Raw genomic sequence first — 25,372 nt, 5'->3', positions numbered from 1 at the left:
AATATTGGTCAGCACAGGCGACGAATATTGCTTAGTTATTTACTGAAGGCATAAACCTGCGTAATGAACTTGTCTTGGTATGGGGGGCAGGAGGCTTTTGGACAGTGGCTTTCAAGATGCCAGTGGAGGCAGGGACACTTGTCAGTGAAAAGTGGGATATGTTGTCAGCTAGGAGGCAGGATGGGTGCCTGTCATTTAGGGCTGGATGGAGAGGTGGCTTGGGGGCCCTTGTCACTAAGAGGTGTAGGAATGTTTGGGGAGAGAGTTTGGGGGATAAGTCTCATTCAGAAACAGGGGGATCCTTGGGGTGAAGATATTGCCACAAGGGATAGATGGGTGGTTTTGTCACCTTGAAAGGGGGCTAGAAGCACTTGGTCATGTATGGAAAGTTCTGGAAGTTAGGATGGTAGTCAGGGACTTTTAACTAGCGATAAGGAAAGCTATTACAACTGGGAAGATTGGGTTGTTTTTGGTTTTGAGTTAGGTGTGTCTGCCCCGTAGGCTTTTTTCTCTTCTCTTCAGATCACTGGCTGGCCTTCCTGTTTTTCTCCTTATGACTCTTTTAGCAGCAGCACCTACCTACATTACAAAGGAACCTAGAGCACATCGGCTTCTGTACTGGGAAAATTCCTACCAGTGGAATTTTTGTGCACTCTGCCAGGCAGTAGATTCTGTGGTGTTCCAGATCCCATTCACTCACTTCAATATCTCATGCATTCTGCTTCATGCTAGAGAGTTCAGCAGTGTGAGGCAGAAACCAAAGGCCCATCGTCCTGGCAGGTGAGGTTATTCTTGGGAATGGGAGATTACATCGGGAAAGAAGGTGATAGATGCCAGAAATGCTGCAGGCTGAGATATAGGAATCCCTGTTCTACTATATCTACAACTACTTAGTCAGCTTTGTATCCTAGGTGATAAAAAACCACATTTAAACTAAATGTGATAAAAAACACACATCAAAACCTTGCAATGATCATCTACTACTATGCAACAGACTATAATTAGAAAGTGTTCTGAAAGATAGAGGACTACAGTATTTATTTATGTTTAAAAATAAAAGATCATCCTTAAGCACCTAACATGATTAAATCAGTTGCCTGTGTGAACTGTCATGCAAAGCATAATTAGATTAAATTGAAAAAAAACCTCATAATTTGAGGATTTTTTTAAAATGTTTTAAGGCTTTGCGTACCAAAATTAGTGTTTCATTAATTTATGGTTTATTCTTCTTCTGGTTTAAAATACTTCTTATCATAATGGGGACATTAACTCTTCTTTGAGAAAAAGCTTTTTATGTAATTGCCTGGCAACATTAAGAATTGATATATATATATACATATTTATTTTCTAGGAGCAGGAGGTTGACAAATCAGACACATCAATCTCTCAGCAACAGAGAAGTCCACAAGGTCTGAGTGACACTGGGTATTCTTCTGATGGGATATCGAGTTCACTTGGTGAAATTCCAAGTCTTATCCCCAGTGATGAAAAAGATTTACTCAAGGAACTTTCTAAAAAAGATACTTTTTCGCAAGAAGGCAGTCCTTCAAGCCCCTCAGATCTTGCCAAGTTGGAAAGTACAGTTCTATCAATTTTGGAAGCTCAGGCAAGTACACTTGCTGAGGAAGAGTCTGGGAAGACCAAAGACCTTTACGGTATATATGGTGAACAAACAAAGGATCCTCATAGAACAAAGCCTTTGCCAATGACTCCAGAACCTTACAGTTCAGATGAGGAGGATCTGGAAGACATTCAAGAAGAAGATGAAGACGGTCTTGAAGAAGATGGAAAACAAAGTGTTCCAACTCAGAAAGACTATAAGGAAAAGACGGATGCAGTAGATGATATATCAACAAGAAGGCAACGCTATGATTCTGTAGAAGACAGCAGTGAGAGTGAAAACTCACCTGTCCCAAGGAGAAAAAGACGAACTAGTGTTGGCTCTTCAAGTAGTGATGAGTACAAACGAGAAGACAGTCTAGGATCAGGTGATGATGAAGACTTCATTAGAAAACAGATTATAGAAATGAGTGCTGATGAAGATGCCTCAGGTTCTGAAGATGATGAATTCATTAGGAACCAGCTTAAAGAAATCAGTGTAACTGAAAGCCAAAAGAAGGAAGAAGTGAAAGTCAAAGCTAAAGGGACAGCTGGAAAACATAGAAGGATGATGCGAAAAAGTAGCACAACCTATGATGAGGATGCTGGAAGGCGTCACTCGTGGCATGATGATGATGATGACGATGATGATGAAACTTTTGATGAAAGCCCTGAACCAAAATATAGGGAAACCAAAAGTCAAGACAGTGAAGAACTCACTGTAACCGGAGGAGGTGGAGGCCTTAGACGTTTCAAAACAATAGAACTCAACAGCACAATAACAAATACATATTCTGAGGAATCTGAACCACAGAAGGGTAGCTTATATTTTGATGAAGAGCCAGAGCTAGAGATGGAGAGTCTTACAGATTCACCAGAAGACAGATCCAGGGGAGAAGGGTCTTCTAGTTTGCACGCCTCCAGTTTTACTCCAGGTACATCTCCCACATCTGTGTCATCTCTTGATGAAGATAGTGACAGCAGTCCTAGTCACAAAAAAATGGGAGGAGAAAGCAAACAGCAGCGCAAAGCCAGACACCGGTCACATGGTCCTCTTCTTCCTACCATTGAAGACTCTTCAGAAGAAGAGGAGCTAAGGGAGGAAGAAGAGCTGCTAAAGGAACAAGAGAAACAACGTGAATTAGAACAGCAGCAAAGAAAGAGTTCTAGCAAAAAATCTAAGAAAGACAAAGATGAACTAAGAGCACAGAGAAGACGGGAACGTCCAAAGACCCCACCAAGTAATCTTTCTCCTATTGAAGATGCATCTCCAACAGAAGAGTTACGACAGGCAGCAGAAATGGAGGAGCTGCACCGATCTTCTTGTTCTGAATATTCACCAAGTATTGAGTCAGATCCTGAAGGATTTGAAATCAGCCCAGAAAAAATAATAGAAGTGCAAAAGGTTTATAAGTTGCCTACAGCTGTCTCTTTATATTCTCCAACAGATGATCAACCTATTGGGGTCCTAAAAGAAGAAAGTAGCCAAAAAACATTAAAAAGTGCTGAAGAGGTATATGAGGAAATGATGCACAAATCCCATAAATCCAAACTATTTCAAAGTACAAATGAAAAAGAAGTGTTTGAAAAAGACTCTTTATATGGTGGCATGTTAATAGAGGATTATATTTATGAATCTTTAGTAGAGGACACATATAATGGAACTATTGATGCTAATCTTGTAATGAGACAAGATGAAAGTAGTGAATTTATTCAGCAGAGAGGGAGAGAAAAAAAAATAAAACCTCCAGATCAGATTTATGAAGAAACTATGCAGAAAATTGTAGATCGACAGAGAGACTATTACAGTGTAGAGCCTTTGCATTCAATTGTGCCTCAAGAAGACATTGTGTCTAGTTCTTACATTATACCAGAAAGTCATGAGATAGTTGTACTTGACAGTGTAGTAACTTCCACCACTGAGGAAAAGCAGTTGTTAGATGCAGATGCTGCTTATGAGGAGCTTATGAAACGACAAAGAATGCAGCTAACGCCAGGCTCCAGTCCAACTCAGCCGACATCTGATTTAATTCCTGCACCAGATACAACCGTATTTATAGTTAGAGATATAGTGGATGGTGAATCTTTAGTGTCAAGTGCTCCTATGACAGTTTCAGATACAGCTTCAGTCAGCAGCACAGTGCTTTCTATTCCAGATGTTAAAATAACTCAGCACTTTACTACAGAAAAAATAGAAGATGAATACCTAACAGATTATGCCAGAGAAGTTCAGGAAATCATTTCACACGAAACGTCAATGTTGACATACTCTGAGGCATCAGAAAGTGCGACATCAGTTTTACCTTATGATACACCTTCTCTAACATCATCTACATCTTCAGTTTGTACCACTGAGAGCTCATCACCTATTACTGGAATAGATAGCACAACTGCAGGTTATGTAGACATAGCAGATGTTGTAGGTAAATTAGTACATTCTGAAGGTATCAGTGCAATAGCTCAAGTTCCCTTAAGTTTCACAAAAGAATATTCTGAAATAAGCACACCTTATGAACCTGTTACCGTGCCTCCTAAAAAGACAGTTGTATCCACAGATATGGCAAGTGTGGATCATGGTGTAATTTCTTTGCCTGAAGATGCACCTTCTGTCATCACAACTATGGCTATAAAACCCAAGCAATATGCTTCTGACACCACTACCTTTGATTCACTCAAACCAGAAAAAGACACAGCCAGAAAAATTAAAGGTACAGCTGATGCTGGTATTGATAAAGTACTTTCTGAGGATGTACACAAAGGAGCTGTGTTTGACATGACAAGGATTAACTTGGCTGAGGCAGCATCTGACCAACCTCCTGTGTGTATAACTTCAGAGCAAGCCCCAGTCACATCCTCTGTATCTGCTACCCATGCTACAACTAAGACCAACACAGTATCTGCATTACCATCTATTGCTTCTTCAGTTCCTACTGTAACATCCAAAGTATTCTCATTTTTTAGAAGCTCTTCTTTGGATTCTTCAGCCCAACCATCTCCACCACCTCCACCCCCTCCTCCTCCTCCACCACCTCCGCCTCCCCTACCATTACCTCCGCCTCCTCCACCAAAGCCAGCTATTTATCCCAAAAAGAAGCCACAGGTTAAGGTTCCAGTGACAACAGCTCCTGCAGTGCCACCTTCAGTTACTAGTATAGCCAGAGAGGCCACAGAGGTGTTAAAGAACAACGTGACATCTGCCCCAAAAATATACACCCCGACACCACCTCCTGTGCCACCCAAGCCATCCTTAATTCCAGCAGGGCTTGTGTTCAGTCACAGGCCCCTTGAGGTAACTAAGCCTCCCATTGCTCCTAAGCCAGCAGTTCCTCAGCTCCCAACAGCTGCTCATCAGCCAGCAGAGAAACAGCCAAAACCAACAGGTTTGTCATTGACAAGTATGACTTTGAATTTGGTCTCTTCAGCAGAGTGCAAGTTCACATCCCCTACGTCCCCTTTGTCTCCACACTCTAGCAAATCTTCACCAAGGCTGACCAAACCCTCGCAGGAAACCTATGTTGTTATCACATTGCCATCTGAACCTGGAACTCCCACAGAGTCTATAACTAGTCAAGCTATTACCAGTTGGCCTTTTGGATCATCCTCTAAGGAACAGCTCCCCCAAAATATGCAGCCTCTGTTTACTCCATATATGAAAGCTATGGAGATTCAAAGTATGGCAGATCACAGCATGTATGTTTCAGGTTCTTTGCAGACACTTTCCACTGTTCCTGTCACAGCACAATCAACTTTTGAAACAGTCCCCAGTTCGGTAACACAGTTAATAACAACAGAGGTGACCAAAACCACAGTGTCTGTGGTTAAAAGCTCAGTTCCCACTGTTGGTTTAGGTAGTGTCTCCATTACTATACCTCCAGAGCCAACACATATAGGTGAGCCTCCTAGGTGTAGAGAGAATGGAAGATTCCATCTCTTTGGTGATGTTATTGACCTTCGTACTTTAACTAAAATGGATATTGAAATGACAGACAGCTGTATGGATCTGTCTGCTGCTCCCATGGATGTGAGAAGACAAACTATGTCAAGTGATATATGTGGGCGGCCAGTAAGTGCAGTCCAACCAGCTATCATAAATCTTAGCACTGTGTCAGCTGCAGAACCCTCTCTAGCACTAGTCTCAGAAACGGTAACGATAATGACCTGCACAGCTGCTGTAAGTTACACATCAAGTACAGAGAGCCTTGTAGATCTGGGGCATTCAATGACAACACCACTGCAGCTGACAACGTCAAAACATTTTGAGCCTGCATACAGAGTAACAGGCAGCCAGGCATTCTCTACAGGTAGAGATGAAGTGCCAATAAACTTATCCCTGGGTACCTCAACACATGCAGTATCATGGGCTAATGCAATACCTGTTACTGTACCTCCTGTTGGTATGACAAATGGGTGGACTGATGTCTCCACATCCCAGGAGCTAATGGAGAGTGGAGCAGTTGACCTTAGCACCACAAAATCCCACAGAACAGTGGTGACAGTGGATGAAGTTACCTCAGGAGTTGTCACCAGTGTAATAGAAGAAGATGAAAAGCCCGTTGATCTGACTGCAGGGAGAAGAGCTGTTTGTTGTGATGTGGTTTATAAATTGCCATTTGGCAGTAGCTGTACAGCACAGCAGCCTCCAACCACACTGCCTGAAGATCGGTTTGGTTACAGAGATGACCATTATCAGTATGATCGCTCAGGGCCATATGGGTACAGAGGATTTGGAGGTATGAAACCATCCATGTCTGACACTAATTTATCAGAAGCTGGTCTTTTTGTATACAAAAGCAAGAATAGCTTTGATTATCGAGTTGGGGCAACAGATGCAGCAGTAGATCTAACTTCTGGAAGAGTCACTTCAGGTCAGTATGAAACAGCAGCAGATCTTTCTTTGAAATATAATTGTGGTGTTCCTCATCTCATATCAGGATAATTTTTTTTTCAAATTTTTCCTACTGTAATTATGTTTTCTGTTGGACAGTGTGACACATTATTCTGGATTATACATGTATTTTATTTCTTCATTTTACATATGTGTTTTGCACAGAGGTCCTGCATGTGCCTGCATGTTCAGCAATGCTTTTTTCTTCACGTCTAAAGTAAATCATTAACCTGAAGATTTGCATGCAGTTCCCCACCCCTGTTTAATTCATCAAGATGGGATGGCTTTCAGAATCCACAAAGCAGCCTTCTTTTGGGGGACTGGACTATAACTCTGCCCTGTAATTTCAGGTGAGGTAATGGATTACTCAAGCAAGACCACTGGTCCTTATCCAGAGACTCGGCAAGTGATTTCAGGCATCGGGATTAGTGCACCACAGTATTCCCAAGCAAGAATAGTACCGTCTCTGGGATCCCAGTATGGTGTTGGAAGTGTGTTACGATCCTCTAATGGTGTTGTTTATTCCTCAGTTGCAACTCCAATCCCAGCCACATTTGCCATAACCACACAGCCTGGTTCTATTTTCAGTACAACTGTCAGAGATTTATCTGCTGTCCAAACGATTGATTCGGTGTCCTCATTGTCAACCTTGCAACAGAATCAGCCTCTTCCAAGATCATACAGTTTCTTGACAACAGTGGCAGCTGAAAAAGACAATGCAATTACTGGCATTGATATTGACACAGGGTTGCAACCTGGCACTATAGAAACTATTACCACTGAGCCAACTAACTTGATGCCTGCTTTAACTACAGCTTCTGAAGCTTTTGCAGATATAATTGAAGATGAAGTTGCACTTCTCGTTGCCCCTGAAGAAGACAAACAGCAGCAGCTTGACTTGCAGCGTGAACTGCTTGAGCTTGAGAAACTTAAGCAGCAGCGCTTTGCAGAGGAACTAGAGTGGGAACGTCAGGAAATCCAAAGGTTTAGAGAACAAGAAAAGTTAATGGTCCAAAAAAAACTTGAGGAGTTGCAATCCATGAAGCACCATCTCTTATTTCAGCAAGAAGAGGAGCGACAAGCTCAATTCATGATGAGGCAGGAAACCTTAGCCCAGCAGCAGTTACAGCTTGAACAATTTCAACAACTTCAACAGCAGCTTCATCAGCAGCTGGAAGAGCAAAAAATTCGCCAGATATATCAGTATAATTATGACCCTTCTGGAACTGTCTCTCCACAAACAAGCACAGACCAAGCCCTTCTGGAAGGGCAGTATGCTGCTACAGAAAATGGCCCATTTTGGACTAGCGATGACCCAAACACCACAGCTTCCACTGTGTTGGGCATTGAAATTCCACAAAGCCAAACATGGTACACAGTTCAGTCAGATGGCATTACCCAATATATATCTAGGCCTGGTATGCTAAGCTCTGTTTCAGAAATGTCTCTTAAGGACATTGATGTGAGAGAAGAGAAACAACTGAAAAAGAGGAGCTCCATGCCAAAATTGCGTGGTCAGTATGACAAGCTTGATGAGACTCTGGAAGAAGAACCCAGTTGTATTAAAAAAATAGTGGACAGTGGAGTACAAACTGATGATGAAGATGGTGCAGACAGAAGTTACGCAAACAGGAGAAGGAGAACTAAGAAAAGCGTTGACACAAGTGTTCAGACGGATGATGAAGATCAAGATGAATGGGATCTTTCTAACAGATCAAGAAGAAAGTCTCGTGTTGGGAAATATAACGAGGGTACCACTGAGGTAGACAAAGCTAAGCCATTTTCCAAAGTGTCTAGCATTGCAGTTCAGACAGTGGCAGAGATCTCTGTACAGACAGAACCTGTAGGGACGATACGAACACCTTCAATAAGGGCCAGGCTGGATGCTAAGGTTGAAATCATTAAACATATTTCAGCTCCAGAGAAGACATACAAAGGAGAAAGTTTGGGATGTCAAACAGAAACAGACTCAGATCAGAGTCCCCAGTACTTGACAGCCACGTCTCCACAGAAAGATAAAAAGCGTCCAACACCATTAGAAATAGGCTATTCATCCCATCTCCGTGCAGATGCCACATTACAGGTAGTCCCTTCCCCTCCTAAATCTCCCAAAGTTCTATATTCACCCATTTCACCTGTTTCACCAAGCAAAGTTATAGAGTCTGCCTTTATACCCTATGAAAAATCCATCACTGATGACATCAGCCCTCAGAAGATGCTGCATGCTGATATTGCCAAGGGTCCTCCACCGAGCCCAAAATCTGCAAAGACGATGCAGCGCTCTATGTCGGATCCTAAGCCCTTGAGTCCAACAGCAGAAGACACTTCCAGACCTCCGTTTCAGTACGCTGAGGGATTTGTGGTAAGAATTGTTTGTTTTTTCTTTCTTTAACATCAAAACTGTGAGGTTGACTTTTTATGCAGCATGAGGGATGTTGCACTCATTAACAGGATCTGTTCCCAAAAATTGTTTATACACCATGCTGAAAAAATACCGTGATATGTCAGAAGCTTGTTGCAGTGATTATTTGTTTCGTTGCTTGTTTTGGAAAATGAAGAGAGCCTCAAATTGTTTTCTCAATGGGGGATTAAAAGACACACCATGGTATCATCTAAAACTAGCAGAGTACTTACAATTTTGGATGCTAAGGTTACCACCAACATTTTTTTCAGTGAACTACATTCACATTCATTCTAACAAGGAATTTTTCCCCCACCAAGTTCCTATGCTATAGTGTGGAATGTAGATACACTAAGGTGCTGAATGCATGTGCCTTTCAAGGTACCAGTAATCCCAGACTTGCTTCTGGCTGGTTGAACTATCCTTTTTGTCCCCATTGGAAAAGGGAAGGAGAATTTCTCCCTACAGTTCTCAATTAAGTAAGGATTCTCCTTGTTCTCTCAATTTGTACTTGTTTGACCACTCCCCATTCCTGGAAGTCTCATATCACAGCTATCATCTTTCTGGATAAGGAGAAGTAGGTGGGAGTCACCTGTGTGTTCAGTGCTGCTTCTTATTGGCCAGGGGGGTGAATTTGAAATAACAAGAGACATTCCCACCTCAGGAAATCAGTGTATAATTTGTGAAGCATTACCTGGGAAATGAAACCTGCCACTGGCTGAGAATCAAGGAGGAGATATTCATTATTTAGTATATTACAATTGTTCCATTTGTGTGTGTGTTACCTTTGTTCATTTGAATGTGCTGTTGTTTAGTTATAAAAGGCCAGTGGGAGTCCTCACTCTGGTTTCTCTATTAATTTTTTGTGTTTTCTTCTGTGTTTAGCTGTGTTTGGACATTTAGCTATGTTTGGTTCCAGGATATGGCATGGGGTGGAATAATGAGTGTTTCTGTCTTGCCTCTATGTTTGCATGTGTGTCATGTTTTCCAGTTTCAGGCTAGCTATTCCCACCCTCAAGGGTCCAGATTGTATGTGACTCCTGCACCAACACAGAATCATAGAAATGTAGGACTGGAAGGGACTTTGACGGGGCATCTAGTCCAGTCCCCTGCACTGAGGCAGGACTGAGTATAATCTAGATCATCCCTGACAGGTGTTCGTCTAACCTGTTCTTAAAAACCTCCAATGACAGCAAATCCAAACCTCCCTAAGTAATTTGTTCCAGTGCTTAACTACCCTTACAGTTAGGAAGTTTTGCCTAATGTCTAACCTAACTCTCCATTGCTGCAATTTAAGCCCATTACTTCTTGTCCTGTCCTCTGTGATTAAGGAGGACAATTTATCACCCTTTCACATACTTGAAGACTGTTATCGTGTCCCTCCTTCTCCAGACTAAACAAATCCATTTCTTTTTCAATCTTTCCTTATAGGTCCTATTTTCTAGACCTTTAAACATTTTTGTTGCTCTCCTCTGGACTACCTCCAATTTGTCAACATCTTTCCCGAAGTGTGGTACCCAGAACTGGACACCTTACTCCAGTTGAGGCTTTATCAGTGCTGAGTAGAGTGGAAGAATTACTTATCATGTATTGCTTACCACACTTGCGCTAATTCATCCCAGAAAGAAGTTTGCCCTTTGCCCAATATTACATTGTTGACTCATATTTAGTTTGTGATCCACTATAATCCCCAGATCCTTTTCTGTAGTACTGCTTTCTAGGCAGTCATTTCCCATTTTGTATTTGTGCAGTTGATTATTCCTTTCTAAGTGTAGTACTTTGCATTTGTCCTGAGTGAATTTCATCCTATTTATTTCAGACCATTTCCCCAGTTTGTCCAGATCAGTTTGAATTCTAATCCTATCCTCCAAAGCACTTGCAACCGCTCCCATCTTGGTATCATCCGCAAACTTTATAAGTGTACTCTGTACGCCAAGGATCTCAAACTCGAATCACCACGAGGGCCACATGAGGACTAGTGTATTCGCCCGAGGGATGCATCACTGACACACACACCCCCGCTGCCCCTGGCCCCACCCTCACTCCACCCCTTCCTTGAGGCCCCGCCACTGCCCTGCCTCTTCCCACCCCTTCCCACCCACATTCCAACCCCTTCTCCAAAGTCCCCACCCCAACTCCGCACCCTCCCTGACCCATTTCACCCCCTTTCCCAAATCCCCACCCCGGCCCCGCATCTTCTCCACCTCTTCCCTTGAGCGCACGGCTCCCCACCCCTCCGCCCTCCCTCCTGGAAAGCGCTAAGGACCGCCAAACAGCTGTTTGGCAGTGGGAAGCGCCTGGAGGTAGGCACAGGAGCGGGGATGCAGCACGCTGAGGGGAGGGGGAATGGGGGGAAGGGGAGCTTGGCGGCTCACAGGAAATAACTCCGGGGAGGGGGTGCGGGGAGCTTGGCAGGCTGCAGGAAATAACCCTGCAGGCTGCGTGTTTGAGACCCCTGCTCTGTGCCATTATCCAAATCATTCATGAAGATATTGAATAGAACTGCAACCAGGATAGATCCTATGGGATCCAGCTCAATATACCTTTCCATCTTGACTGTGAATCACTGATAACTGTCTAAGTTTGCTTTTCTAACCAGTTGTGCACCCACCTTATAGGCTCCTCTAGGCTATATTTCTCTAGTTTGTTTATGAGACGGTCATGTGAGACAGTATCAAAAGCCTTACTGAAGTTGAGATATATCACATCTACTTAAATCACATCCATGTTGACTTTTATTTACCACCTTATTTTCTTCTAGATACTTACAAATGGATTGTCCAATGATTTGTTCTGTTATGTTTCCAGGTGCCAAGGTTAAGCTGACCGGTCTATAATTCCTTGGGTTGTCCTCATTCCCCTTTTTTATGGATAGGTACTATATTATCACTTTTCCAGTCCTCTTGGATCTTTCTTGTCCTCCACGGATTCTCAGAGATAACCACTAATGTCTCAGAGAACTCTTCTGCCAGTTCCTTAAGTATTCTAGGATATATTTCACCACATCCTACCCACTTGAATAATTGAACTTGGGTGTAATTCCTAACTTGTTCTTTTCCTATTTTAGCCTTGGAACCTACCCCATTTACACAGATGTTCACTATGTTAGTTGTACAATCACTGCTAACTTTTTTGGTGAAACCTGAAACAAAGAAGGCATTTAACACTTCGGCCGTTGCTACATTTTCTGTTATTGTCTTGCCATCCCCACTGAGTAATGGGCCTACCATGTCCTTGTCTTCCTCTTGCTTCTGTATTTGTAAAATGTTTCCGTGTTCCCCTTTATGTCCCTAGCCAGTTTAATCTCATTTCTTGCCTTGGCCTTCCTAATTTTGTCCCTATGTGCTTTTGTTGTTGTTGTTTTTATATATTCGTCCTTCATAATTTGACCTAATTTCTCCTTTTGTATGGCTGTTTTTTTGAATTTCAGGTCATTGAAGGTCTCCTGGGTAAGCCAGGGTGGTCACTTAACCATGTTTCCATGCAGGTGTGCAGAGGCCATGCACAATAAAAAATGTGCACTCCCTGAAGGACCTGTGCACTCCCTGAAGGACTCTTAAAAGGGGGAAGAAAAGCGGTGTGCTCATGGCACTGCCTCCCCTTTCATCCACCTACCCAACCCCCCACCCCCACATCATCTCCTGAAGTTGGCATGAATGTTGCTGTTGTGCAGCTCTCCAAGCACCTCCACAGAGTGGGAAGCTGTAGAACTAACATTGTATTATTAACAGAGGCTTCACAGCAGAATGTTGCATATCTAATCACAGCGGGCTTTGGATAGCGTCCTCAATGGGAATGATTAGATTAAGCTCATAGGGAATACAGGGAACTATTTTTGAGTATGTGGAACTAGGCACACTTATTTCTATAAATAGGTACAATTGGCATTGATTTACCAATTTGTATAAAGAGGAATGTGCATCTTATACACTTCATAAAAAGTTGTGTGCAACCTGAATAATGCAGTTTGTCTCTAAAGAGATCTTAAATATTAGAGTTTGAAAATATACAGTGCGAATTAAAGGATATAGAGTATGTTATTTTTAATTAGTATTTACCATATCTATTACTCTAGTGCTGAGAGGCCAACTGAGAATGGAGCCCCATTGTGCTAGGCAATATACATAGGCAGCCATATAATAGTAGACAGTCCCTGCCCCAAAGAGCTTTACAGTCTAAACAGAGCCGGCATACACAGGGTGAGAGAAGGGTAGAACACACCAGCTGAGTGAACAATGTGATGATGGTTCCATAATGTTTTTTTATTTTATTTTGTTACTTAAATTCCTTTGGTGGGGTTATGTTAGGTGGAGATTAACTAGATGGATGGGGTAACAGAGTTGGAGCAGCAGCCAATCAATCAGAGGGGAGAGAATGTCCGGAGTGAAAACTACAGAAAGTGACCTGACAGCATCAGCATCTGAATGTCCTGCTTAAGCAGCTCCTGCAGCTACTCTTTCAGCTTCGGTCTTTGGCTGGCTCCTCCCGGCAGTTTGTTTTCCCAAGCCCATGTGGTGGGAAGTAGGGGTTTAGGTGCTGGTACCCCAGAGAGGGCATCTTCCTTGCACAGTTTTGGATCCAGGGGGTGCTGGGGAGGAGTGGCCCTGGCTGTTTATGATATAAGTATAAAGAAAAGGAGTACTTGTGGCACCTTAGAGACTAACCAATTTATTTGAGCATAAGCTTTTGTGAGCTACAGCATCCAATGAAGTGAGCTGTAGCTCACGAAAGCTCATGCTCAAATAAATTGGTTAGTCTCTAAGGTGCCACAAGTACTCCTTTTCTTTTTGCGAATACAGACTAACACGGCTGTTACTCTGAAACCTATGATATAAGTGATACACTAGGCAGAATTTGGTTCAAGAAGGTCTAGACAAATACAAACTCCAGAGGAGCTAAGCTGATTGATACCAGCTGAGGATCTAGCCCTAGGGCTCTAACATCTCGGAAGCACAGGGAGGAATTATTGTTTTTCCAATTCTTCTTTCATTGGTGTAAAAACTAGTTATCTTTCATACTCAAAGGGCCCTCCTGCAAGTTAGCATACACATATTGCCACAATTAATGAGGGGTAAGTGGTGTTGGCATTCCTTCCTTAGCTGCAGGTTTGTGTTATGTTATGCCAACATATCATGGACCCCTCTGCACTTGGATTTAAGTACTGCCACACTTCAATTTTATTCTAATTTAAACATGCACGCTGACTTATTTTGCTTGTAGCAGAAGCTTTTTTGGAACCCGGGCTATCTTTTTGTTCTGTGTTTGTACAGCACCTAGCACAATGGGGTCCCTGTCCAATAATAGTAATAAATAATAAATACACAAAGGAGTGTGTTATGTGAGGGGCACTCAGAGAATGCTCTTATTTAAAACAGGGTACAGGAGAAGGGAGTCAGAGTCATCTCTCAAAACATCTTAGTTCAAAGAATTTATATGCACAACAAAACTCGGTCCAAGTCCTGATGTGCAGCAGGGAAAATGGCAGAGCTAAAAGCAAAATCAGGAGACGGTAAATTAGAAGTGATCTTTCATTGCATTCTGCAAGCTACATGTGTGTATGTGCATGTCTGTCCACTGCAAAAAAAACCCCTTGGCAGTGAGTCTCAGAGTCTGGGTCCACTGACTCGGGCTTATGTTACATGGCTCAAAACAGCAGTGTAGATGTTCCACTCAGACTGGAGCTCGAGTTCTGAGACCTGGTGAGGGGGGTGGGTCTCAGAGCTCCAGCTTCAGCCTGATCAGGAACATTCACACTGCTATTTTTAGGCCCATAGCATGAGCCTGAGTCAGAGAGTCACTGCCACAGGGTTTTTTGTAGTGTAGACATACCCTGTGTCTAGTCATTGACCAGGTTTATATGCATGCTCTCTTTAAAGTCTGTTTTGCCAGAGCTGTCTCTCTGTAGGCCACATGATGTGTGTTTCAGACTGAGATGTGATCAGTAGTGGGAACAGACTATCCCATGCAAAAGGCTTTTACACCCAATCTGAAGCAAGCAAAAATGAGTCTCTCCACCATTTAGGTTTTGCAGCAGTTTACTTCCTCACATTTAGCTTTATCAGAACATGTTTCCTAATAGAATATGATCTTGTTTTTGCAAATATTTTTTTTCACCTGCTGGAAAAAAATATGTTAAAGTAAGGCAGTGCTGTCAAACCTGTGATCCAAGAGCCACGTGTGGTCCTTGAAGCTCTAAAATTTGGCCCTCAAGGCTGAAGAAGGAAATCTGTATTTCATTATAAATAAAACATGATTCCTGAGCAATATTTAAATTGTAGTGTTTGAATCACACAGCATCTCTGACTGCCTCCTCGTTTCCCCAGGAGTCCCAGATGTAAAATGGAGACACGCTGGACATCTGTTGTCATTTCCCTGCTGCATAGGCTCAGCAGCACCTTTGCTGGCCACCTCTCTCATTGCATTGGTCTCTGCCAATCTGACCTGTGGGCAAGACCCACCAGCCAGACATCCAGGAAAGAATTCTCAGTAATAACTCAGAGGCCTCCGCATCTGGTGTCCCATTACCAGCTGTTGGAAATATTTGCTGCTAGCAGTTGCATATCGGCTACATGCCATTGTAGGCAATCTCATCATAACTTGATAAACTTATCAAGCTCAGTCTTGAAACCAGTTAGGTTTTTTGACACCACTGCTCCCCTTGGAAGACTGTTCCAGAACTTCACTCCTCTGATGATTAGAAACTTTCATCTAAGTTCAAGCCTAAACTTGTTGATGGCCAATTAATATCCATTTGTTCTTGTGTCTACATTGCCTAAGTACAGATTTTAAGGTCAGAAGGGACCATTATTGTCATTAATTTGACCTCTTGCATAACAGAAGCCACAGAAATTAGCAAGTGATTCCTACATCATTTCCATAACAGTTCCCTTTGCAATGCAGAATAGAACAGGGTATCTGCCCCCAAAAAATTGATTGTGGCCCCTTAACTCCTTTGAAATAATACATTTGGCCCTAAGGAGAAGTGACTATGTTAACTTGAAATGCTGTGATATGAGTCGTTCTAGAATAAGTGTGTTTAGTGAAGTTGTATGATAGGGTATAATGTTGGCTGAAGCCCAAAAGAACACATGCTGCAGGGTACACAGAGGCTTGGACTGCTGGATGTTACCTCCACCTGGACTGCTCATTTGGAGGGTTACTTGTGGCACCTTCGAGAAGGTGCCACAAGTACCCCTTTTCTTTTTGCAGATACAGACTAACACAGCTGCTACTCTGAAACCTGTCATTTGGAGGGTTGGGGGTGTTGAATTTGAAGGGTCATCAGCTGGCTCCTGAGGGGAGAGGGAGCAGGGTCAGAGGGAATCAGAGAACTACACTGTGATCAGGAAGGAATGCACTGGTGGGCACTTATGAGACTAGGCTTTCCCTAGCAGAGTAAGAAGTAGAAGGGATACTGAAAGCTACCGTTCTGTTTGTTATGTTTACTCTGATTAAGTAAAAGTTTAGTCATTTTTTGAACCCAGGAATTGGAGGCGTAGTAAATTGGTGGGTTTTGAAATACAGTTAGGAAAAGCAGCTAGGATCAACTTGCCAGCTTTAGCACATGCGTATTTAAACTTCAACATTCTAAACAAATTCTATCAGTCTATGTTTTAGGAGAGTTAATGGAAGCTTTATTGCAATTTTCCGTCTGATACAAAAATGTGACATCACTGCATTTATAGTGGGAATTTTATTTCAATCTGTATACTGCAGCAAAACAGATAATAGCCTTTCTCTGTCCCGAAACAGGTAAAAGTCACAGGAGTTTGCTTGCAGTTGCAATAAGATTGGAAATCATGATTTTTCTAAGCTGTCTATGCTCTTAAAAAGAACGCAAGTTGGTGAATCCCAAATCATTATTTTTTATATTTATTTTCATACTCGAGCGCCCAGTTAGGCTCCTAAATTTACATTTTGAAACCTAAATAAGTGCCCTGATATTTCAAAAGTGTCTAAAATAAGTTTTAGGTGCTTAACTCTCGGCATCTATCTTTGAAAATGTTGGCTTACATCTCAAATATCTACTGACAGCTAAGTAAATTACAAAATATTGCAAAGGTTGTAAATTTTAGTCAACTGACATCCTGACTCTAAATTCATGTGGAGGGAATTTGCTCTATTGGTTTATAGGATTTTTTTCCTTGTTCCATATTTTGAAATTTCCTCTTGACCTTTGTTACTGTAATTATATAACATAATTCTTTCCCATTTGCAGTAATAGCATTCTTGTTTATGGATTGGGTAAATGTCAACCCTAGGTAACATTCACAAGAGCTTATATTGTGAAATATATTCTTATATATATTATAGGCAGCAGAGGTAGTGCTGCCTATAAATAAGGTTGCCCGACACTTCCCACTATAATACCGTTTTCAGTTTCTTGTAACTTGCTAAACATAACCGTTTGGTCTGATATTTTCCATTTTGGGTGTCTGCCTCAGGTTAAGGACACAGGACCAGAAGACTCTGAGTAGGGGTGTGGCTGCATATGGCCTCTCGAGCATCCCTTGATGACAGAGTTTCGCTTTATGGCATCTTGTTTCTGTGGCCGTCCCGTCTCATCAGGGGCCCTTTTAAGAAGTCATAGTTCAAAGTACTTCAGACAATCCCCAGAAAGCCTTCCATTTATTTAGTCCTCAGGTGTACACCCCTAGTTCAGTGTCCCTCTCCCAGTAATCCAACACAAAGTCCTTCAAAGTAAAACACAGACTTATACAGTCTTCAACCCAGTTTCATCTGTGCACAGCCCCCTCCTCCCTGAGGTTCTGTCTGTCAGTCTCCCTCCTGCTTCTTGGGTAGGGTCTCTCCCAGGCCTCCCTCTGTGGAGAGCTTTCTCCTGCTTCCTGTTAGAGGCAGGAAGCCTGACAGTCTCAGTTACACTCAACCACCCACTTACCCTTGACATATTCTGCAGCTTCCTGCAGCTGCCTGCTACCTTTTACTCTGGGATCATGTCAGGTGGGACTCCTCATGTAATCAGGGTTGGCTTAGCCCCCAGCTGTCCGGCCCACAGGGAAACCACCCCTTTACATGCTGTAACCATTAGAGAACCTGGAATTTAACCCATTATTCCTGGGTCTTCAAAGTCCTTTGTTTTCTAAAAAATAGCTGAGAAACACACTGGCAACATTTGTGTCTCCATCCCCCCACTAGGCACATCCACATTCAATTGCTTATTAGTTCAAGTGGAAGAGCCTGCCTGGTGGATGATCCCAATCCTACTGATAATCCATGTAGGTGGTCAATATGGTTCCACCTGTTGAGATATTTGAGGTTTTTTTGTTTTGTTTTGTTTTTTCAAATGTAAAGTTTCTTTTTTAAAAAAAAATAGGAAATTATACTAAAAATCCCTACCTTAATTCAACACCTTGCATATATGCATTATGATATAGTGTTAAATGATTACATACTATTTTTACATAGGACTTCTGCCTCAGTGCACAGGATGGACTGTGCTCTGGGGATGAATAGGGTTGTGCAGTGAATGAGGCTGGAATCTTCAGGACCCTTGCTTCATCTGTGGCAGAAGTTGGAAGGTATGTGCTGAATGAAGCTGGCACTACTGGAAGAAACAGGATAGTCTCACCCTCAAGGATGCTGAAGGCTGCTCTGGATAATTGGATTTTATCCCTTCTACTGCCACAAAGTTCCTGTGTGATGCTGGGCAAGTCACATAAGTTAAAGATTTCACTGGTTGCCACTAATTTCATGTATCTTTTTTCTGAGTACCCAAACTGAGACATTTGGGGTTTGATTTGCAGATGTGCTGAGCCCTCACAACTGCAAATGAGGCCAATGGGAGCTGAGCATTGAACAAATAAAGTGCTACCAAATGCTAGACTCTCTGGGAAATCAGGGGCTTGGTTTCTCATATTGGACACCCAAAATTAGTTGACATTTTTTAACAATTTTGTCTTTAAATGTTGTGCCTTCATTCCCCATGAGTAAAATGAATAATAATACCATCTCACCTCTCAGGGGTATTGTGAAGATAAATTCATTAATGTTCATAAAGAATTATGCTAGTTTGAGGTGAGTGCAATAGAAAAGCCCAGGAGGACATTAATAATTCTGTGTGCAGTACAAGGTGGTGGTGTGGGTGGTGTGGAACAAATAATGCATGGGACCACACATTGAATGATGAGGATAAAAAGAAATATTGAATAGCTGTGTCCACCATTCTCTGACCACCATTCATCCTGTGTACTGAATGATGTAGAGGTGCTGTGGAAAATACAATGCTGTGGAAAATACAGTAGGTGATCATGTAATTAAAGGTAGAACAAGAATGGGGCAAACTAAAGCTGCACAGGCAACCTTACCTTGGGTATTTTCTAACTTCTGAGTGCTTGACTTTTCCAGCTTAATGTACTTTCAACATAGTTTTTTCGGATTTTATGTATATGTGTCTAAATAAGACTCTGAAATCTGAATTGGTTGCAAATGATAAAATTGGAAATATTTTTTTGGAAATCAACGAATCAACGAAAAAGTAAATAGAAGCCAAAATTTAGATTTAGTGTAACCTTGAGTGAGGCAACCATCTTCCCTTAGTAACTCCAAAATATCCATAGGATTTTTATGATTTAAAAATCTGCATTTTCAGTATCAAGTGACCACCTATACAACATTGCCTATATCTATATATTATTTATATTTCTAATCTGAATATTCAAAACCTGTGCTAAATTACTGGGAAATGGGGGTCCTTTTGTGGATTTTTGTAGACACATTTTTACCAATTTCAACTGAGACCTAAACTCTAGTTGTTATTCCCAGCTATATGAATGTCTGTACTCTTAGGGATAGATAAAGGCTTAACAGCGGATGCTCGGATTACATTCCCAGAAATATAGCTTTCCTAGTGTATTAGACAATAATATGTAAATATGATGACATATATATATATGAACATGCCTTTTGTGTATGTGTGGTTTCTGTAGACAGAATCTGGGCCAAATGTCTGTACACGTAACAGGCACAAATCCATTGAGTTCAGTGGAGTTTCTCCTATTTACATAAATATGATCTGACCTGCTGACTCCAATAGAATTATACCAGGGATAGATTTAGTTCATGGTATGTTTCCTGACATATTAAATGTCATAATTTACATAACTATCATTGGTGTAAAACAAATCATTCCAAGTCTGTGTTTTCCGATAAGGAGGTTCTCAGTTAATGAAAGGGCAAGAGTACAACAAAGACCGACACATTCTCCTGCAGTGTTGTAAAAGAAACTGCAACACCCACCTAATTGTGGAGTATTTTCCCAGAGGAAATGGTGGAAGCCTCTTTAGTTGGAACATGACTAAGCAGTAGGAAATGTTAATAAAGACTCCTAAACTAGTAGAGCAAAGGCTAGCTGGTTGTACAGGTCTTTTCTATACTTAATTTTTTTTTTTTTTATACTCTGCAATCATGATTAAAGCTTAATGGAGACTGGGTAGTAGTTCTACTCGGAAAAGTGACTTTGTGAAAGTGCATCTGTGGGATTCACTCTTTTATTGTTTCTCAATGATTTCTTGGTAAGATACTTTTTACTTGTAAACTGAAGTTATGTGATTTTTCTCCCCCCCCTCCCCCCCGAACTAGCAGCCCATCAAGCTCAACCTCGGATCTGAGGGTCAAGCTCGGTTCTTTATTTTTCACACATCACTATCAATAATAAAGGTTCTATAGGCTAAATTACAACTTCAGTTATACACATGTAAGCACATTGCCTTCACATGTGTAACTGATTGCATTTTAATAAACAATTCTATTGAGGCATGCACAAGAAGGAATAGAATCCAGGTCATTCTCTTTGCTGTGTTAACTCTGCAGCATGGCCAGGAGTAGAAAAACAGTACAATTTATTCTGTTGTTAAAGTAGACACATATCATTTTTGAGGATGCACAAAAGGACAGATCTGTTGAGTAAGGAGATGCTGTTTTAATACCATCACTTATCAAAGTACAACCACATTTTGGGCCTGATTTTGAAACATGTGCATTGCCTCCTGAGAGGTGCTAAGCACCCTCAATTCCTATAGAAGTCAGTGCAAATTTTTGGCACTTATCAGGAGTCATATAACACTCTGTAAAACTGGGCCCTGTATGCTGAAATCTGAGTATTGGTGATGTGATCTCTCAGGCAGGGTTAGCACAGGGTGAGCACTCTCATAGGAAAGTGAGAGCTTTTGCAGGAGTTAAGTTGTGCTGAGGGCTTTCAAACAGAGATGCCTAACTAATAAGAATGAGCTGATATTTAAAAAAAAACAAACAAGTATTTCTTTAGATAGGAAAAGTACAGCTAGCACAATAATTTCTAACATTTCTGATGAATCAGAGGTTTATGGAAATGCTTGGAAAAACTTTAATTGGACCAAATCCTCCAGTCCTTTCTTTGGAACCAGCCCTTCAAAATGTGAGCAGAGGTCTCTCCATTCTCAGTGAAGTCAATGTGAGTTGAGGGCACACAGCAATTCAGGACTTTAATCCTCCATTAAGCAAAAAGCCCACTAAAATCAGCGGGAACTGATTGAGACTACAGGGTCCGGCACTCGTATTTTTCAGGAAACCATTCTACTATATCTGTATTTATCTATCTATAAAATATGTATGAAAACTTGGCCAACCCAAGCATAGGGCCATCTACAGCCCCCTAGTTCTTAATCTTTGGTTCAGATTTATTTCAGGTCAGTAATAACCAAAAGAATAATGCTATTTGGTGTCCTTTATAAATTCAGTTGGGGTTCTCTGTCCAGTTCTAAATGGACTAGTCCAGACAACAGTATTGTACATAGTTGAAAGGAAGATAGTATTCTGTGTTCTGTGTAATTCACCATTAAGCATAGATGAAAGGGCCTACTTGCTGCAGAGGCAGCTGCCATTTTGTGTTTCACTTTAGATGAAAGTGGGATTCTATATTTGTTCTTTCTTTGTTATTTTCCTTAATCTAGAATAAAAGTAATCTAAATTGAAACAGCAAGTTTTGCTCTTTGCATCTGGGGAATTTTAACAACAACCTCAATTGGATTTTAGACTGTTGTGTAAGGGAACAGCTGTGTGGCATTGCTGTATGCTGTTAAGCCATTTCTTTTATCCAAGGCAGATGGCTGAGCTGCAGTGGTGAACAAAGTGATACTCCTGTGTACTTTGCAATTAGTAAATTGCAAGATTCAAATTTTAGGCACAATCCTGATCAACGGATGGTGTGTAAGCTACAACAGAAGTAGCCCCTGGTGACGTACCTCAAAATATCCCCTAAAACACCATTTTCCCTCTTCTTCCTCCTTGCTCAAGATGGGATAGAGGCTGGTAATTTGCTGTTAGCCTATACCCTTTGTGTTGGCTCACCTGTGTAGGCCAGAGAGTAGGGAGATAGATCAAAGGTCCTGCCTGCAACGTGCACCTTTCCTACCTGCTCTAGTTGGATTAAACAGGCATGCAAGTTCCAGCAGAGATTCAAGTAACCCTACAGGGGCATAAGGAGAGTTTTTACTCTCCCTCAATTCTTTGCATGAACATTTAGTCTAAGGGTAACATTTTCAAAAGTGTATAACCCTTAGGAGCCAAGGTACCATTTTCAAATGTGACTTAGGTGCTTAGCACTCTAAGTCTCATTGCCTTTCTATGGGAGTTGGGGTCCTAAGAGCATGTCACTTTTCAAAATGGGACAAAGGGTTTGTCTACACACAAACATTTACTGTGTGGCAAGCTGGAGTCAACAGTATGATGCATACTGCCTGTGTGTACCCTACTACCATGCACTAAGTTTTTCCCTAGTGCACATTGACCTACTTTTGTTTCAAAGCATAGTAGATCAAAGCAGTCCAGGGAAATTTTAGTATGTGATAGCAGGGTGCACTTAGATAGTTAGTGCACAACACACGAGTGTACTGTTGCTTTACACCCTTGGGTGCCATTTCAGGTTGGAGGGGGGGCAACTTTAACCGTGATTCCAGGGGCTACTTAGGCACTTGAAAACTCTAGTTTTTTGACAGATAACTTAGCAATTAACTGACAAGAGCACTGTTTCTAATTCTTATATAAAAGAAAGAAAATTAAATAAATTAGACCCACTCAGCTCTAATACTAACATGTTCTGACATCTTGTGGTAGGTCACTTAAGGGACACTGATTAGGTTCAAAATTTTAATGTATATTCTTACTTTGTTACTAGGTCTGGGGAGAGAGAGACCCCCATCAGGGCTCCTGGCTTCTATCTCAGCTCTGGGAGGGGAATGGGGTCTACTGGGTTACAGTAGGGGGAAATACATCTGGGTCTATATAAGAACATCAGAATGGCCATCCTGGGTAACACCAATGGTCCATCTAGCCCAGTATCCTGTCTTTCAACAGTGGCCAATACCAGGTGCTTCAGAGGGAATGAACAGAACAGACAATCATCAAGTGATTCATCCCCTCTCACCCACACCAAGCCTCTGGCAAACAGAGGCTAGGGACACGCAGACCATGGTGTTGGATCCCTACTCACTCTGGCTAATAGCCATTGATTGCCCTAACCTCCATGAACTCATCTAGTTCTTATTGGAACCCTGTTATAGTTTTGGCCTTCACAACATCCCCTGGCAAAGAGTTCCACAGGTTGACTGTGAAGAAATACTTTCTTTTGTTTGTTTTAAATCTGTTGCCTCTTAATTTAATTGGGTAACCTGTAGTTCTTGTGTTATGTGAAGGACTAAATAATGTTTTCTTATTCAATTTTTCCACACTATTCATGATTTTATAGACCTCTATCATTTTCCCCCCTTAGTCATCTCTTTTCCAAGCTGAAAAGTCTCAGTCTTTTTAATCTCTCCTCATATGGAACCTGTTCCATACCCCTAATCATTGTGTTGCCTTTTCTGTAGCTTTTTTCAATTCCAATATATCTTTTCTGAGATGGGGTGGCCACATCTGCAGGCAGTATTCAAGATGTGGGCATACCATGGATTTATATAAAGGCATTACAATATTTTCTGTCTTATTATTTATCCCTTTCCTAATTATTCCCAGTATTATTTTTGACTGCCACTGCACATTGGTGGATGTTTTCAGAGAACTATCCACAATGACTTCAAGATCTCTTTCTTGAGTGCTAACAGCTAATTTAGACCTGTGACAGGGTCGGGCCAGATGGCTACAGGAGAGTAATAGAAGGCAGATATATTAGCCCCAGGTTAAGTAGGTCCCTTTTCCCTGGGTAAGGTAACACGGAAGGTTCCAGAACAATCAGGAACCTTCTGGAGACAATTAAGACAGACAGGCTGATTGGCTGCAGGTGTTCAAATCAAGAAGCTGCTAGAATCAATTAAGGCTGGCTAATCAGGGCACCTGGGTTTGTTTAAAAAGGAGCTCACTTCAGTTTGTAGTGTGCATGTAAGGAGCTGGGAGCAAGAGGTGCTAGGAGCTGGGAGAGTGAGAACGTGGACTGTTGGAGGACTGAGGAGTACAAGTATTATCAGACACCAGGAGGAAGGTCCTATGGTGAGGATAAAGAAGGTGTTGGGAGGAGGAGGACATGGGGAAGTAGCCCAGGGAGTTGTAGCTGTCGCACAGCTGTTCCAGGTGGCACTCTAGACAGCTGCATTCCACAGGGCCCTGGGCTGGAACCTGGAGTAGAGGGCGGGCCCAGGTTCCCCCCAAACCTCCCAACTCCTGGTCATCCACAGGAGGAGTTGACCTGGACTGTGGGTTCACGAAAACAGCCAAACTGAGGGCTGCCGTGAAGCTCCAAGGCAAGCAAATCCACCAATAAGTGCAAGACCCACCAAGGTAGAAGAGGAACTTTGTCACAGACCCCATCATTTTATTTGTATAGTTGGGATTATGTTTTCCAATGTGCATTACTTCACATTTATCAGTATTGAATTTAATCTGCCATTTTGTTGCCCAGTCATCCAGTTTTGTCAGATGCCTTTGTAACCCTTCACAGCCTGCTTTAGACTTAACTATCTTGAGTAATTTTGTATTGTTTGCAAATTTCACCACCTCACTGTTCACCTCTTTTTTTCAGATAATTTATGAATATGTTGAACAGTACTGGTCCGAGTACAGATCTCTGGGGAACACCACTATTCATCTCCTTCCATTCTGAAAACTGACCATTTATTGCTACCCTTTGTGTCCTGTCTTTTAACCCGTTACTGATCCATGAGAGGATCTTCCCCTTATCCTTAGAGCAAAGGATCAAGATCCAAAAATTACTGATTTCTTGGGAGACCTTGAGCAAATTCCTTGATTTGTTTTTGTTTTAGTCAAGCCCAGCTATGAAACTGGCTTGAAAACCCACTGAAAACTAGAGACTGGCTCTGAGCTGAGCTTTCCTAGGTAAATAAGTTATAAAAACAACACAGAAAGAGCCATCTCATCTATAAATTACATATTTTTAGAGAGTGTAAAGATTTTTCAAACAAAAGGGGGAAGCTGGTTAACATTTAGATTCACTAACATTTAGAATCCTTTCTTCCTCTGATGCATTAGAAACCCTGCATTAT

General features: G+C 41.7%; 1 protein-coding gene across 1 annotated transcript in view; it reads left to right on the top strand.

The window, feature by feature from the left end:
* The window catches only part of PCLO (piccolo presynaptic cytomatrix protein), a gene marked incomplete at its 5' end in the record, with an annotated part of 521,208 nt that overhangs the window by 248,163 nt on the left and 247,673 nt on the right, over window positions 1-25,372 (top strand). Inside the window, 2 exons of the mRNA XM_084610084.1 lie at window positions 1,352-6,464; window positions 6,835-8,846. Of these exons, the coding sequence (XP_084466210.1) occupies window positions 1,352-6,464; window positions 6,835-8,846 (7,125 nt within the window). The remainder of the gene's footprint in view (window positions 1-1,351; window positions 6,465-6,834; window positions 8,847-25,372) is intronic.

This window comes from Lepidochelys olivacea (genome assembly GCF_965140295.1).
Source record: "Lepidochelys olivacea isolate rLepOli2 genome assembly, chromosome: 1".
Classification (NCBI taxonomy): domain Eukaryota; kingdom Metazoa; phylum Chordata; order Testudines; family Cheloniidae; genus Lepidochelys; species Lepidochelys olivacea.
This window is presented reverse-complemented; position numbering and strand designations above follow the sequence as displayed.